Source organism: Condylostylus longicornis, unplaced genomic scaffold (genome assembly GCF_029603195.1).
Source record: "Condylostylus longicornis isolate FDR11 unplaced genomic scaffold, ASM2960319v2 ptg000080l, whole genome shotgun sequence".
Taxonomy (NCBI): domain Eukaryota; kingdom Metazoa; phylum Arthropoda; class Insecta; order Diptera; family Dolichopodidae; genus Condylostylus; species Condylostylus longicornis.
In genome coordinates, this window is record NW_026578048.1 from 2,279,702 (window position 1) to 2,294,834 (window position 15,133).

General features: G+C 31.9%; 1 protein-coding gene across 3 annotated transcripts; it reads right to left on the reverse strand.

Annotated features, from left to right (window-relative positions):
* Nucleotides 1–737: 737 nt before the first annotated feature.
* Nucleotides 738–14,071, reverse strand: LOC129613105 (E3 ubiquitin-protein ligase hyd). Of its 3 annotated transcripts, none has more exons than XM_055527035.1 (22): nt 13,931–14,071; nt 13,222–13,422; nt 12,862–13,144; nt 12,518–12,735; nt 11,530–11,813; nt 11,261–11,454; nt 9,239–11,207; nt 8,021–9,179; nt 7,780–7,930; nt 7,572–7,716; nt 7,274–7,522; nt 6,336–7,124; nt 5,363–6,280; nt 4,791–5,305; nt 3,702–4,476; nt 3,556–3,635; nt 3,331–3,490; nt 3,094–3,274; nt 2,804–3,010; nt 2,572–2,719; nt 1,411–1,641; nt 738–1,161 (listed from the first exon to the last, which is right to left on the reverse strand). In XM_055527035.1, exons 1-22 carry the CDS (start codon nt 13,990–13,992, stop codon nt 952–954), a joined length of 9,129 nt encoding a protein of 3,042 aa, XP_055383010.1. In that variant the 5' UTR covers nt 13,993–14,071; the 3' UTR covers nt 738–951. The 3 variants fall into 3 exon arrangements, with proteins under 3 accessions (XP_055383010.1, XP_055383009.1, XP_055383008.1); XM_055527034.1 differs by having other exon boundaries at nt 7,780–7,933; XM_055527033.1 differs by having other exon boundaries at nt 7,780–7,945.
* Nucleotides 14,072–15,133: the final 1,062 nt, after the last annotated feature.

Sequence of the window (15,133 nt, forward strand, 5' to 3'; positions counted from 1 at the left end):
TAAACAATACCTAAACTCTAATATAGTATGTAATGTAGATATTTATTTGAGTTCGAAAAAATGAATATTTCAAACAATTCATTTTGCAATTAGACTCTAACTTAGATCTTAATATAAAACACGTGCGATAAATCAAAACAACAAAATTTTCAAATTTGGCATTATTCGATAAATAATAATTACAAAAGAAGCATGTACGAAAATTAGTTCTAAATCATCTTAAGGTTCTGAAAAAGTAAGCTAGTTAGTTTCTGTAGATTTGTGGTGATACAAAAAAATTTTTTTAAGTTAGAGGTTAAGTACCGAATTATGAAACCCGTGTTTTATATTAGAGTTGATTAGATATGATTTGTTTTTTATTCTATAAAATTAATAAGCTTAAATTAATTAGCAATAAAATATAGGGGATGCGATATATTGTCCCATACGGTAAAATGGTTTCAAATGGTAGAATTCCTAATAGAGAACATATTTCCAACTTAAATGGGCCAGTTTGTTATTAAGTTGCAAACAAAAGGTTTGTAAATTAGTTTCGCCAATAAAAACAAATTCATAAATTTTATTTAAGAAAGAATTTTTTCGATCTAACCTATTGTACAATATGTATACATAATTAAACAAATCTAATATTTAATTAAATATTTATCCAAATTTATTTGAAATTTATTTTTTTTTTTAAGAGTTAAGTTCCAAATATCTAAGATAATTTTTATCAAAATCTTAGATTTTATTTTTTCGTAATATTTTTTTTTAGGTTTTTTAACATTTATATTATTTTATCATGTAAATTTTATTTTTAAATAAAATTATTTTTTTTTTTTTGCTTTAATGTTATCTATATAATAAAATAAAAAAAGGGAAAAACATTAAATTCAATGAAATATATTATGATTAAGATAATAAAGAACAAAAAATATTTTGAATTTCAATTTTAAAAATTTAAAATTATTATTAAACAAAACCAAAGTTTTTGGATTTTATCGCAAGTAATAATTTATGTCTAAGAACTGCTTTACTTGAATAGAGAGGAATATACAGACGAGATATACATGTATTCGCAGTTGGTAAATGGTCATCAGCTGGTCTTATTGTGACCGATGGCATAGGTTGAAAACCTTCTTCTGAAGCTGGTAAAGCGGGTGATCCAGTCCAAAAGTAAACCTGAAAATTATTAATACATATATTATGGTACTTTTACTTTCCCAAATCTTAATAAATTGTTTTTGAATATTAAAAAGTTTTTTTTGCTAATTTAAGAATAATAGTTATGCATTTTTTATGAAATTTTTTAAGTGCTATGAGCAAAGAATAGAGCTTGGGATCAAAATATTTGTTTTGATCTTTAAACATTAAAAAATCAATAAAAATACAATTAGTTTAAAAAAGAATAATTATGTATAAATTATATACCAAGTCTTGACGTTCCAAATTGTTCATTTTTTCTACAATACTCCAGAGCCATCGTTTGAATTTAATTATTTTATCAGATTCTTCACTGGATTCATCGTTGAATGTTGTATAAGAGATAAGAGTTGCTACATTGATATCACCTACACCATTTAATAATAATCTTAAGTCTTCTGCTGTTAATGATTCAAGAGCTCCATTTGGTAATACATCAAACACTCCGTCTCTTAATGCCTTTGTAAAAAAGTAAAAATTTTTATTTTTACACATTATAAAAAATTTTTACCGACCGCATTTTGTATTTAATAGGTAGGTTATGTGATGGCAAAAAATTTTGCATATCGAATTTTCGGTGGGAACGCACTTCATCATGATAGCAAAGTGTAAATAAACTATTTTTAGCAATCTGTCGGTCGGTCTGTCCGTCTGCCTGTGTGTGCACGCGTTAATCTTAAGTTTGGCTTAACCGATTTTCATGAAAATTTATATGTAAGTTTATGGCACGGATTGATCAACTTTTGGGATATATCGGGCCTCAAGAACTGCACTTTAACTTTTTAGCGGGACTGTTTTACATTTTTGATCATAATGAAGAAAATATTTAACGGATTTACTTGAAATTTCATATATAAGCTTTGCTCGACCGTCTGCGAAACCTCCTAACTTTTGGAAGGAATTAGGTGTGAGTTACTGGACGATTACTACGAGCCAAATATACATTTTTGCGTATAAAAAGAGAAATAATCAAGCGATTTCATTGAAATTTAATATTTAAATTCTTCGTATTAAAGCAATTAACACATAAATTTTTTGGAAAGATCAGGCCTCGGAAATTGATCTGAGGGCCGATTTTATATTTTTACAATATCTACGGAACGAATTGATGGAATATCTTGAAATTTGATATTTGAGTTCTGGTTGTTACCGAAACTAACTGGCGAGCATTTCAGGGAATTCGGGAAGCACAAACCGAAACTCTACCAAGAGCCAAATTTACATTTTTCTAGATATGTTAACTTTAAGTTTACTAATGCCCCTAAAATCGGAAAGAAGTATTTAATAGGTATTTTTATAATATTCTATAAAACTTTCACTTAACTAAACAATACACATTGCGGTCAGTTATGTGCTGACTACATCAGATTTTTTTTTAAATATATTTACCTCAAGAGCTTTTTCTTGACTTTTAACCATTCTATATTCAGCATATTTTCGAACATAATCATATATATTATGTTCATTTACTTGTATATCTCGACCTCCTGGAATTAATTCAATACTATCACCGCCTTCTTCTTTACATAAATCGATCCTAAAAAGAAATCGCAAAGTGTTACAATCACTTCAACAATAATATGTACAACAATGTGTAAAATTTTAATAAATTCATACATACACAAAGAAAATTTCTAATTTTGAAATCATTTCTGAACCTTCTTCAGTTTGAGAATCTAAAACTAGTTGCCTTAATGATTCATATACAGAGGGGTCAAAAAATGCTAAATCATGAAATCTAATCTGTCTTCCTAAAATAAATTTCAGTACGTGGCGCTGTAGAAACAGTGGAAGCAATTCATTTTGCAATAAACAAAGACCAATTAATCTAAAGAAAAGTAGGATTAACAATTTTAAAAACAATTTTAAAATTATAAAAATTCAAATTCATTTAATTAAAAATTATGTCACCTTCCAATATTTCTAAAAGCATTTATTCTCTCAAAGGATGAGTTTCCTTGTCTAGGGCTATAAAATCCTCGTTTTCCGGGTGAATAAAATAATGGTGCATTGTCCTCTAGTTGACATGTTTCTAAAACTACAACAGGATTCATTTTCTTTGAAGATGAGTTACTGTTCGCCACATTATTTCCTAAATAAATTATTAATATGTATTTTAAAATTAAATATGAAATTGATTTCACTAACCTATTTCGGGTTTTTGTTTATATAATATTATTTCTAAAGCTTCATTAACTTTTTGACGCAGGGTATCTTCAGCAGCAAGAATTATCAGTAGTTGTGCCGGCGGCAATTCTAAAAGCATTCCAGTAATTTTTGAAGCATGTGTCGAACTTATTGTGTGGACCTAAAGTAATAAAAATTATTGTTTCGAATTCAAGAACTACGAGTATTAATTTTAGATAAACCTACTTTTGGATATAATCGTTCTCCAAGTTGTTGTAAATGTATAGATAGATGATCATTCATACTTGGATTTACAGGCGCACCATCTTTAAATAATGTTTTTTTTGTTAATTTTAATAACATAAATTTACAAAATATCTCATAAAGCTTACCAAGGCCGTGCGTAATTGGAATATATGGTCTGGCGTCATAATTTAAAGTTTTACGATCTCTGTTAGTTCTCCATAATATTTTATTATTACTACTTGCACGTCTTGAAGATGATGAAGATGGCGCCGTTTCTCTACTACTCGAACTACGATTTCTTAACATGTTCGTAAATGAACCACTATATTTACTTGAACCTACTTGAGCAGATTCTAAATTTGGTAGTTTTTCGTTAGCTAATAGCGCCTCGGCAATTGATGTATAAAAGCTCCTAACAACACCCGAGCCTTCACCTGGTTCATCTTTGAATGTTACTTTTACCCTATTAAATGTTAATGGCGGGTGTCCACGTCTATTTTGGTTACCAAATTGTGTATTTAATTCCTTAAACGTCTGAGTTATCAAACTAGCACGATTTCTTTCAATTTTTAATAAAGTTAAATCACGTTGTTGACTATTTCGAAGCTTTTCCATATATCGTCTAAAGCGGGTCTCTTTAACCGGAAAACCGCGAAGCTCAGAAACAATTGAACCAGGTTCTAAACCAACGTCTTCCATAAACACTCGGCCGAATAAATCTAGTGATAATTTCCAACGTCCAAGTAAAAGATTCCATGTAGGGGGATTTGATACCATATTTGATCTGAACATATTACCACGTGCAGGTAATACTTGCATTGGAATAGTGGATGGTGTTGTTTCAACTGTAACATGCGCCGAAATTTCTTGAGTATCCATAATTTCTGTATGTTGAATAGCATCCATTGAACTTGATGAAGACTAAAATTAAAAGAAAAATTGTGTAAGTACACTATGTAAAAATAAAAATAACATCAAAATGATAGAATTTCAAATTAATTTTGTTTGCTCCGTATCTGTGCTGTAACAAAAGCTGGTGCTATTCAGCTCATCAGAAAGCAAAATTTTGTGTGAGGGATTGAGAGTGAACATAGTAATAGAATCTCCGTCTGCCATGCTGTATCATCAATCCCCATCAATTTTAGACACGACTCAATTCGATTTATTTATGTTCGAACAAATTTTGTAACCCGTGTGTATATTTTTAATTCTGCAAAATAATTTTTAATTCTTACCGATGGTCCAGCTCTAACGATAACACTCTTTGAGGGTGAACTTTTCTTCGAAGTAGCCAAATTAGCCTCTACTGTTGAGCTTGTTCCTGTGTCAGAAATTGGTTGTTGTCCATCAGGCTGTTGTTGATTTTTGTTATCTGTTATTGGTATGAACGATGATGGTAAAAGGGTTATTGGAATTTCAGGTTTAACTAATTCAGATAACGAACTTTTATTATTCTTCGCCAAAATTGCTGCTGTTACGGATTCAATTGCAGCCACTACTTTTCTTGGTGTTACTATTATTTGAGGACGAACCGTGTTCATTTCGTATTCAGTGGCGTCATATGATGCCTGTCCATTCGCTTGATTCACATTCGATTGCTGTTCCGTTGGTGGAGGAGGGGGTTGCCTTTCATCATCACTTTCATCGTCGTCCTCTTCATCGTAATCAATTTCCATTTGAAAATGCCTTTTGGATTGATCATTGCTAGATTTGAATATTTTCGCAGGCGAAACTGATAAATCTTGGGGACCTAAAAAAATATTTCATTAAAAATAATTTGTTTAGCTTTCTAAGGGATATATTTTACTATCATTTTTAGACTTTGATTCGTCCTCGTGCTGGTCGTAATAATTTTTCTTTTTTAGTTGAACGTATAAATTTCCATAGTTTTCGTTGGATTTATAAGTTGAGTTACTTTCATTTGATGAACCTTCACTACGAAGATTTTGAGACGACGACGATTCACCCGCCACATTTGTTGATTGATGAATTATTGCAGAATGTTGTTCAATACTACTAACATTACTAGCAGATGTTGATGTACTAGGTTGCGGAACTATATTTGTGTTTTGGTTAATTATTGATGATGAACTTGACGTAGATATATATTGAGATCTTGAAGATTCATTTGTTAATTGCTCAAAAGATGGTGATAAACCCAGTCTGGTCGGTGGAATTTCCAACGAAGAGTTAAGTCCAGGAATATCACTAGCCACTTCAGTCGTAATTGGCAAGGATAGATTAGAAAACAATTCCTCACGTTTTACACCGGGTTGTAACAAATGTGGCTTGTCTGCTAATGGTAAAGCAATTTGTAATGGTGTATTAAAAGGATCTGGAGCTGGGCAGCCTAAACACAAAGTTGATTCTGATCTTTGAAAGAAACTGTGACGTTTTCCGAGTGAAGATATATTTCCAGACGCTGTCAATAATTCATCTTCGGTTGGATCATTATCCCCCATTACAACACCCAATTCGTCTTCAGTATCATCGTTTTCATTTTCATCTTGATCATTCCATGTTCCTACGTCAACCTTTTCATTTTCAGTGGAATTCATACCGCCGCGCATATAAAAAACTATTCCATCGAGAACATATGCAATATGCCTTAACGCCGTAACGTCTAAAACTGGCAACGAATCTCTATGTTCGGAAGTATGTGCTCGCATCAACGACAAGCAATAAGTGAAAAATTCTCTACGAGAAGCTTGGGTGTATGTGGAAGCTGAAAAAAAAATCATTTACTCCGTAAACTTTTTAAACTAAAATTTAAATGTTACCCTCTCTGTCATAATTTCGTTGATTATCGGAGTTGGAAAATCCTACAATTCTAGTATTAGATGTGGCATTATTTTGAGTTGTATCACCTCCTTGACTTCTATTTCTTGGTTGTGCGGTTGTTCCTAGAAGATTGATTCCATGCGACGAGGTGTTTCCATTACCACTCTGCGCGGTTGTATTTAACGGATGTAGAGGGTGTGAGGGGTCGGTAGAGTTTGTGAGAGATGCCCCAAATTTTAATTGAGCTTCTGTTGCATCCATTACCCTCAGCATCCAATCCCATGTTGGTTTTAAACGTGTTTCTAAATATTTTTGCAGCTCCACAGCTTCCTCATATGTCACTTTAAGTTGAAAATGTGACGATTGTGCTAACATTTCGGATAAACCTGTCATTAAATCAGAAATTTGTCTTATAACTATTCCAAATGCTCTAGCTAAACTGCTTGCTGTTGTTGCCATTGTGTGAGGCTCTTGTGATGCTGCTGTCACAGCTGAACTTGAGACAGCTGATCTCCTCAAAGCCATTGGATCTATAAACACCAAACTAGAACCAGTCGGTAAACGTACAGATGATCGACTTGATTCTCGATTACGTATAGCCCATTGCATAGATTGTGGAGCCGAATTGTTTCTGGAATTTCCATTGCCATTACGTCTTTCTAGTTGGTCATCATTTAAAACAAATCCTTCTTCAGAATGTTCATCAGTTTCCCCGTCATCAGACGCTTCATCGTCAGGTGGTGATGAATCACCAGACTCATCTTCAAATAGTAATAATGATTGTAAACCTAAATGTTGTAGAAATTTAATTCTTTGAATTTAAATATAGAAAAAGTTTTAAGAATAACATCACAAGTAATATGACTGTGTCTAATGCTGTTACTATGAGAAAGCTGAATGAAAGGAAATGTTAATTAAGAAAAATAAAAATTTTCACCTGTATCGGATCCGGCCGTTGCACCTGTTTGAACACTCCTTTGTGCATCTTGAGTGCTCTGATTATCATCAGAATCAGATTCTGTTTCTGCTTCTTGAAAGTTAAATTCGTTGTCACTTTCACCTTCTGGTTGCACGTCTTCATTTCTTAAAGCATCGGCAGCTTCTTCTTCTATAGGACGAGCACCTGATCGACTATTATCTAAAACATCATCTTGCTCTGAAATATCGCCATCTCCTTGACCTAAAGCTAATGTTTGTCATGAGTTAAATAGAATACATACAAAATTTTTACTTACCATCTGTTTCATTATTGTCATCCATTTGCAATAAACGATAGTTTGATATTCCACCAGGTTCTTCGGCAGATGATGTTGGAGGTTGATCCGCGTTCCTAAAAACAGGTGGGGCTAAAGGTTCAACACTGAACAAATCGTCAGAATTCTAAAAAAACAAGTTGAAGATTAAAATTTGTTTAAAAATTAAAAGACAGGGGTGAACTCTTACATCATTTGTACTTGGTGTTATTGCGAAAGGTGCTGTTGGTCTAACGACACCAAGTCTTACTGGTGCAATAAGGGCATCTGCTGTTTCACATAATTCTTCAATTGCAATTTTATGTAAAATATGAAATACTTTCTGGCAACTTTGAATATGTCTGCTTTGGGAAGAGCTATAGATTAGAATAATTTTTTATAAAATTTAAAAAAAAAAAAAACTTTTGAGTTTTATTGTAGTAGTAACTTACTTTCTCTGCTTTTCTGGATTTGGAACTTTCTCTAAACTGAAGATTACAAATACACGGGCAACTGAACGAACAAAACGTCTTGCCACCTTTTGAGCTTCGTCAATTCGGCCCGGTATTAAATAGTTTTGTAATTCCCTTACTAGCGTGGTTAATAAAATTTCCAAATGATCTACATTACATTTAACGAATAAACTGTGCGTGAATTTATCTAACAACGTTGTACCACACTGTGATTTTAAGTATAAATTATGTGACTCATAATCGTCGATATTTTGTGTATTGTAAGATAAATGAGATTCTTCTTCGGCCCCAGTCATTATCATTGCTTTCACAGCAGGCCAATCAACCAAAAGACGCTCTAAAGCTTTCCTGGCAAATCGTGGTGGTTCTAGATCGTGTTCTGGCATGTCTTGATCAACTTCAAGAGAAGGTGTTTTTCTAGTATTGCTGGAGTTATTACGAATTCTAGATGTTGCGCGGTACTGTCTCTGTTCGATCATTTGACGTCCAACTGTTTGAATCAAAAAAAGTAGAATTGACTCACCTCGTGAGTTGAATTTTGTTACTAAGTCTGTATCTGTTGTCAATTTACATAGCAAAGCAAATCTTTTAGACTGATTACCAGCGATTAATGCTTTGCACTTGCATTTTTCCCAACAATCACAATAAGCTGTAGGAGAAGTTTTCTTTAATTTACAATCGTGTCCTTTATGACACACTTTCGCACATTCTGTACAACAGCAAAGAGATCCAGTCAAACCACAAGTTTTGCATTCAAATATGTTTTGATTTATGTGATCAGCTCCAGTCCATGTGAATGAACACGTATCATTACAACAAATTATATGTAAAGGAGATTGATCAGGCAATGATCCTGATGGAAAGATCATAGAATCTCTGATAGACGAATCGCCATTGGCTATATTAAGTATTGTGTTTAAAAGAATTTTTCCGGCTTCATATGCTCTACATGAAACTGATAGCATAAAAGGAGTTTGACCTTGGGCATCTTTAGCACTTAGTAGTTGAACTAGATAGGGCTTAAGTGCCGAATTATTACACATTTGTTGTAGAATATAGCATGCATTCTCACGACGCTGTATCGGATCTGATACATATGTTGTTGAAACATAGGACTTGCTTGACTGAGTGTTAGAACCTAAAATTGATAGAAATATTTAATATATCAAGTAAACTTTTGGAACACAGATAAACTACCTAAGCTATCTTCATCACCAGATGTTGGATCATATTCTGGTGGCCAATATGACAATGGCACGAAAGTATTTTCACCATCATTGGATGCTGAACCTGTAGTTAAGTTATTAGTAGCATTTCCACTTGGCTCTATATGCGAAACTCGACTCATAATATCACGCAAACAGACGGGTCTTGTTTGGTCCCGACTATTATTTGTAGCACCATTTTCATTTCCAGAGTTACCAGCACTTGTATTGTTAGAAACAAATGGATTCATGTTCATGCAATCTAAACTGGAATTTGAATTTCTTGAATTTCCAGAAGTAGTTATTGTTGGTTTATCTTCAATATCTTTATTTGTAGTTGGAGAGCACATTGAAACACAAGCGTGGAATATATTGCGATTACCATCGCAACGCTCATTAACTACAGCTGGCAATAGGGATCTAAATTCGCTTTCTAACTGACTTAAAAATGTTGTTGCGCCTTTTGAATCGCATCGTAATATTCGAGGCATTAAATGTTGTGGCTCTGTTAAAAATGCTATCAAAGACACTTGAGTCTTTAGATTCATGCCAATTGATGGAACTGATAAAGATGCCATTGCAACTGATCGTATTGGTGGAAGGTCTAACCATTGAGGATCTTTAATTGCTTCAACACAATCTTTTGATAAGGGATATATTGTGTTGTTTCCATCACGTAATAAAACAACACTGTTTTCACTGCAATCACTACAAGATGATAAATTTACGTTGGCGACCGAATGTCCAACAAACGTATTATAATCTGTCGGAAATAAACTATCCTGCTCCTGTCTACCATTATTTAAGTTATAAAGGCAATAATGTAACTTCGATCCAATTTTCATTATCGCGTGAACCCCTTTCGAATCTACAGAGAGTGTTAGTAAATGACTTTGGGAATTTTCATTACCACTCCCGTTTACGAATAAGATCCTCCGGGGAGATTTTTGAAAACAATCCGGACTTCTAGATGTTGTTCCAGATTTAATGACTTGAATATCATCACGACGCAGTAAACGACATTCCTGCCAATCATCGTCTTTGCTTTCCGTTTGATTGACAGATGTGTTTGGAAAACGCACAGCTACGAAATCTCCGTCAACCTTCAAAACTCTGCCAATTGGCCCGCTGCGATCTTCGACAAAGACTACGTCTTTTAAAATCCAAGACTCTTCATCCTTTTTAGATTCAACTTCCTCCTTTGGAGTCATTCTTTTTGCTCGTTTATGAGATGTAACGCTTCCCGTGTCACTGCAAGTGCTAGATGCTGGTGATGGAGGCGGTGGCATATCTATACGATCGGCGTTTTCCTTATTATTAGTAGTATTACTTGTTTGTTTTGTAGCAGTGGATGATTGGGATGAACTATTTTTAATAGCACTACTCTCTTTATCACCACCCAATATACTTATTGTGTTGACGGATTTGTCCTTTTCACTAGTTATTACGTTAATCAATTTGAAACGGCATACATCCGATAAATCCCACGCTGCATTTAATAATTGCCCAACTTTTGGTACTCCGTTCGAAATTGTAAATCCTATTGATCCCATTTGATACATTGGACACTTTTTCATAATAACTTGGGAGCCTACTGTGATTTCTGGATTCTGCGAAGATGGACGTACGGGTTTTCTAGTTTTAGCTTTATATTTTTCCCACAATCGCTTACGTTGTCCAAATGGAAGAACACCCCACCAAAATAGAGAATTTGATTCTGTTCGAGCTACAGTATACAATGGACATGTGTATAAAGATTGTATATTTTCTTGAGAAAATTCTGGAAAGCTTATAGCTGTATGTTCAAGTTTTGTTCCAGCATATCCCAATTGCTCATCCATCCAAGTTGCCACACGATTGTTTTCTGTAGAAACAGAGCACCGTATGGTTGATGCAGAAATGTTAACAACCTTTTCATATAAGTTCAGTTGCGAAGTTTTTGGGTGATATATTCCTGGTGTCTGTAAATAATATTTAATGTGATAGTTTTTAAAAGTATATCGTATTAATTTACCTCGCTTTTATATGGATCATAATCAGTCCAACGCCATTGATGTAATTCACCCTTTACAGAAACTCCAATAAATTCAGAATATAAAGCGACTATTTGATTAAATCGTATTGGAACACCTTCTTTCTCTGGCCAAGACTCGAGCTCATCAGAAATCCATATTGGTGGACCAGCATTAGTTTCCTTTTTCTTTACGTCTAGTTTTTCAAAACCAAATTTAATTTTAAAAAGTTAATTAAATTAAGTAAAATTAGTGTTTTTATAATAAATACCTGACTCCTTTTCCCACCCTGATTCATTTTGCGCAAACCATCTCCTTGGACCATAGTATTGTCTATCTCTCCAACGACTAAATGCATCACGATCACTGGCAGGGGGAACAGACGATGTTGAACCTGAAGAAACCCCACTACTTGAGTTTGTAGAAGATCCTGTTGATCGTAATGTTCCACTAGTTCCACCATTACCATCCGTTGTTGAACTTCCTGTTCCTGTGCCGCTAGTATTAGCAGAATTAGGTTGATTTCGTTCACTGCGTATACGGCTAAATAACAAGCTTTTTTGAGGAAATCGAAATAATTTTAATAAAGTTATTAATTATTTAAATTATTTTTTCAAATTTTGTATGCTTTGTTTTTCATTATTTTAATATTGCATTATCGAATGAATAACAATTATATATTTAGCGCTAAAAGAAGAGTTGAACATCGTTATCGAAGATCAAATACATTTAATGTATTTGATTTAAATTATGTTGGTAGTTTCAATTATGTAATTGAACAAAGTACATACCTCAAATTAGATACAAAAATTTACGCTATAGCTCATTATAATTTTTCTATTTTTTATTTTTTTTTGTTAATTTTGCTTTTTAAAAATATTTTTAAAAGTACTTGTGGCATACATATTAAAATAGAAATATTTTTCAATATTTTTAAACAATTCAATGAACTTTTTTGGCTTGTTTAGCTTTAAAAGTACAAATTGAACAGAACTCCACAATTAAAGCAATTTAGCTTTAAAAGTACAATGTGAACAGAAATCCACAATGAAAAAAAGTTATAGTAGGCAAAACTGGAGTTTAAAGATATAAAGTTATTCAACAATACAATAGTATGAATACCCGAAATTGTATTTTCATAATATGATAGTCACTCATATTTCTATAATATGATAGTCACTCATATTTTCATAATATGGTTCATTGTAGAAAACTGATTTACACTTTTATTTGAAATGTCTCATTATAAAAAAACTTACTTCCTTATGCTGGAATAATTACTAAACATTTCTTCAGAGAAAAGACCATCAGAAGGATCAATTATAACACTGCTATTATCGGCATGAAATCCATTATCCAATAATGATATTAAATCTTCGGGAACATAATGATCTCCACCTTCTTCTGTATCTTCGCCTTCTTCATCGTCCCGAGATAACAAATTATTAACAGCTAAATTTACATCAAGGTTTGTTCTCTAAAATTAATTAATAAAAATAATTTTAGTTTGTTTTTACATTTTTAAAATATTTAACATTAAACAGTATATATTTAAGTTAATTAAAAAAGGAAAAAAATTCGTATTTTCTTTTTAAATTCTAACCTGTAATTCTCTCATGATTAGATTTCTGCTTTTTCCTTGCAAGACAACTTGAGCTTGATTGATCAGTTCATCAGGAACGAATGGTGCTGGAACCGTAACCAATGACCTGCCCGACGAACTTCCTCCAATAATTACACCCGTACTTCGAGATCCAGAGTTCTGTCCCCCACTTGCACTTCTAATTGCAGTCCGCATTACCCTTGTTCTTGATCTTGCTAGTTGCCGTGATGATGTTCCTGGTGAATTTTTCGAGTTGTTAGATGATAAAGATGCATTATTTCCACTACAATTAAAGTAAAAAAAGGAAAGCTCAATTAAGATCTCAATTTATAGGAATGAGATCGTAAGTTATTTAAATACCTTTTATTTGCATCATTTTTGGTTAAATCTAAACGTTCTGAGATAATAGAAAAAGCAACTCTAAATGCTCTACCATCTTCTAATAGTAATCCTAAATGTGTTGGACCTATAACAACTTGCTTAACAGGAACTCTTAAGGACTGTAATGCTTGCAAAGCTGGTGAACCAAATTTATTAAGTTTGTCCGATATTTCACGAAATCTATTTCAAATTAAAATTTTTAATTTACATGTTAAAAAAAAAATTATTTCATTATTCAATAACAAAAACATAAATTGGAATATGCTCTCTGGAGTTATTTATTATACCAACAATATTATTTAAGATGGCAGTTCCAGCCATGTTGAAACTTACATAAAAATTCATCATTAGTATAGGTAGAAATAAAAAAAAAAAACACCTGACTTGAAGTAACACATATTCCTTTTAAATTATTTCATTTAATTTCGTATTCAAACTCGTATTTTCGATTATTATGCTAACTTTATGAAATAAACTAGCGAAATTAATGGTGATGAGTCAGATTTTAGTAAAATATTTGGAAATATTGCGAGCAAAACGTGGAACCATGGCTGCCATTATGGCCGAATTTTTCCTTTCAGATTAACAAATTTTGCACGGCAAAAATAATTTTTTCCAGAGAAATTCCAACTTTAATGCTTTTAAATTCGATTTTTATGATGTTTTAAAAAAGGAATTTTTAACTTACTTATCATTTAATTGATCCTCAGTTCCTGGAAGAGGATAAACTACAAATTGCAACGAAGACATATTTGGCTTTTTTTCATTTGCGAATTTCAAGTATGGTTATCAATTTTTAGGTTTAGATTTTTTTATATTTTTTCCTTTCTTTTATGATTTTTTTATATTTCCGTCATCTATAATGTATTTGAAAACTAGATTTCCGATTTATATTTATTTCAATTATTTTTTTACACAATATTCAGTTGAAAAAGCTTCTCAAAAATCTTTTCCTTAAAACTGAAAATTTTTGTACATTTTCACAAGTTCTGGAAAATACGTTGTATATTCGTCTCTTTTGTGTTAAACAGCTGTGTGCTATCAAAGGTAAAATTTCGAAATCAATTTTCGAATTATGACATTATGTTTTTGACGCTTCGCACTAAATGGTAGTTACTATTAAAATGATTGACATAAAAATCTAATTTTTAAATTATTAAGGAAAAAGTTTTCATATGGAAGTTATTCTAAATTTTTGTAATTTTTTTGATAAAGATAAAAAAAATTATAAAATTTACAGATTTTTTTGATAGAAATAAATTACGAAGTGTTACGTAAAATTTACGTCAAATGCGCTAATACCTTCCAAAAAGTTTAAGAATATTAGGGTTATATTAGATATTTTTCTGAGAATGTTTGTCAATAGTTTCTTATCTTTAATTTAGCGGGAAAAAATATGGTAGAATTATTTACTTTTTCTTCTGTCGGAAGATACAAAGTTCTTGAAATTTCTGTCACAGAGCCGACTACGAGTATACCTCATTAGTCTTTTAAACATTTTTTTTTTAGAAATCGGTGAATTATTGCTTTTTATCACTTTAGAGTTTAGAACATTAATGAGAAAAACCTAAAATAAAATTAATTCGGTAACCTTAAGAACTTATCTTCGCTATAAGCACATCAAAGATTTTTCTTTGTCAAAGATGGACATAAAAAACTTAAACTAGCTTAAGAAAGAGTTCGTATTTCAATTCAAAAATTTTCGAAAATAATTGGTTCGTGTCCAAAATTATATGTTTTTATAAATCTAACCTGAAATTGTAAAATATTTTAATTTGAATTTAGTTGCTAGTTTTTTTATTAAATTTTATTGATTATAAATTCTTTTTATTAACATATAAAGAACATAAATTGTTCTACTAATACATATGTATTTCAAAATACAATTTAA

What these genes read in the sequence shown, in the direction of transcription:
- LOC129613105 (XM_055527033.1), bottom strand. Translation starts at nt 13,992, where the DNA reads ATGTCTTCGTTGCAATTTGTAGTTTATCCTCTTCCAGGAACTGAGGAT. An exon ending in GAGAACGATTATATCCAAAA is followed by an intron (nt 3,491 to 3,555) that starts GTAGGTTTATCT and finishes TTATTACTTTAG; the next exon opens with GTCCACACAATAAGTTCGAC. An exon ending in ATTTGGAACGTCAAGACTTG is followed by an intron (nt 1,162 to 1,410) that starts GTATATAATTTA and finishes AATAATTTTCAG; the next exon opens with GTTTACTTTTGGACTGGATC.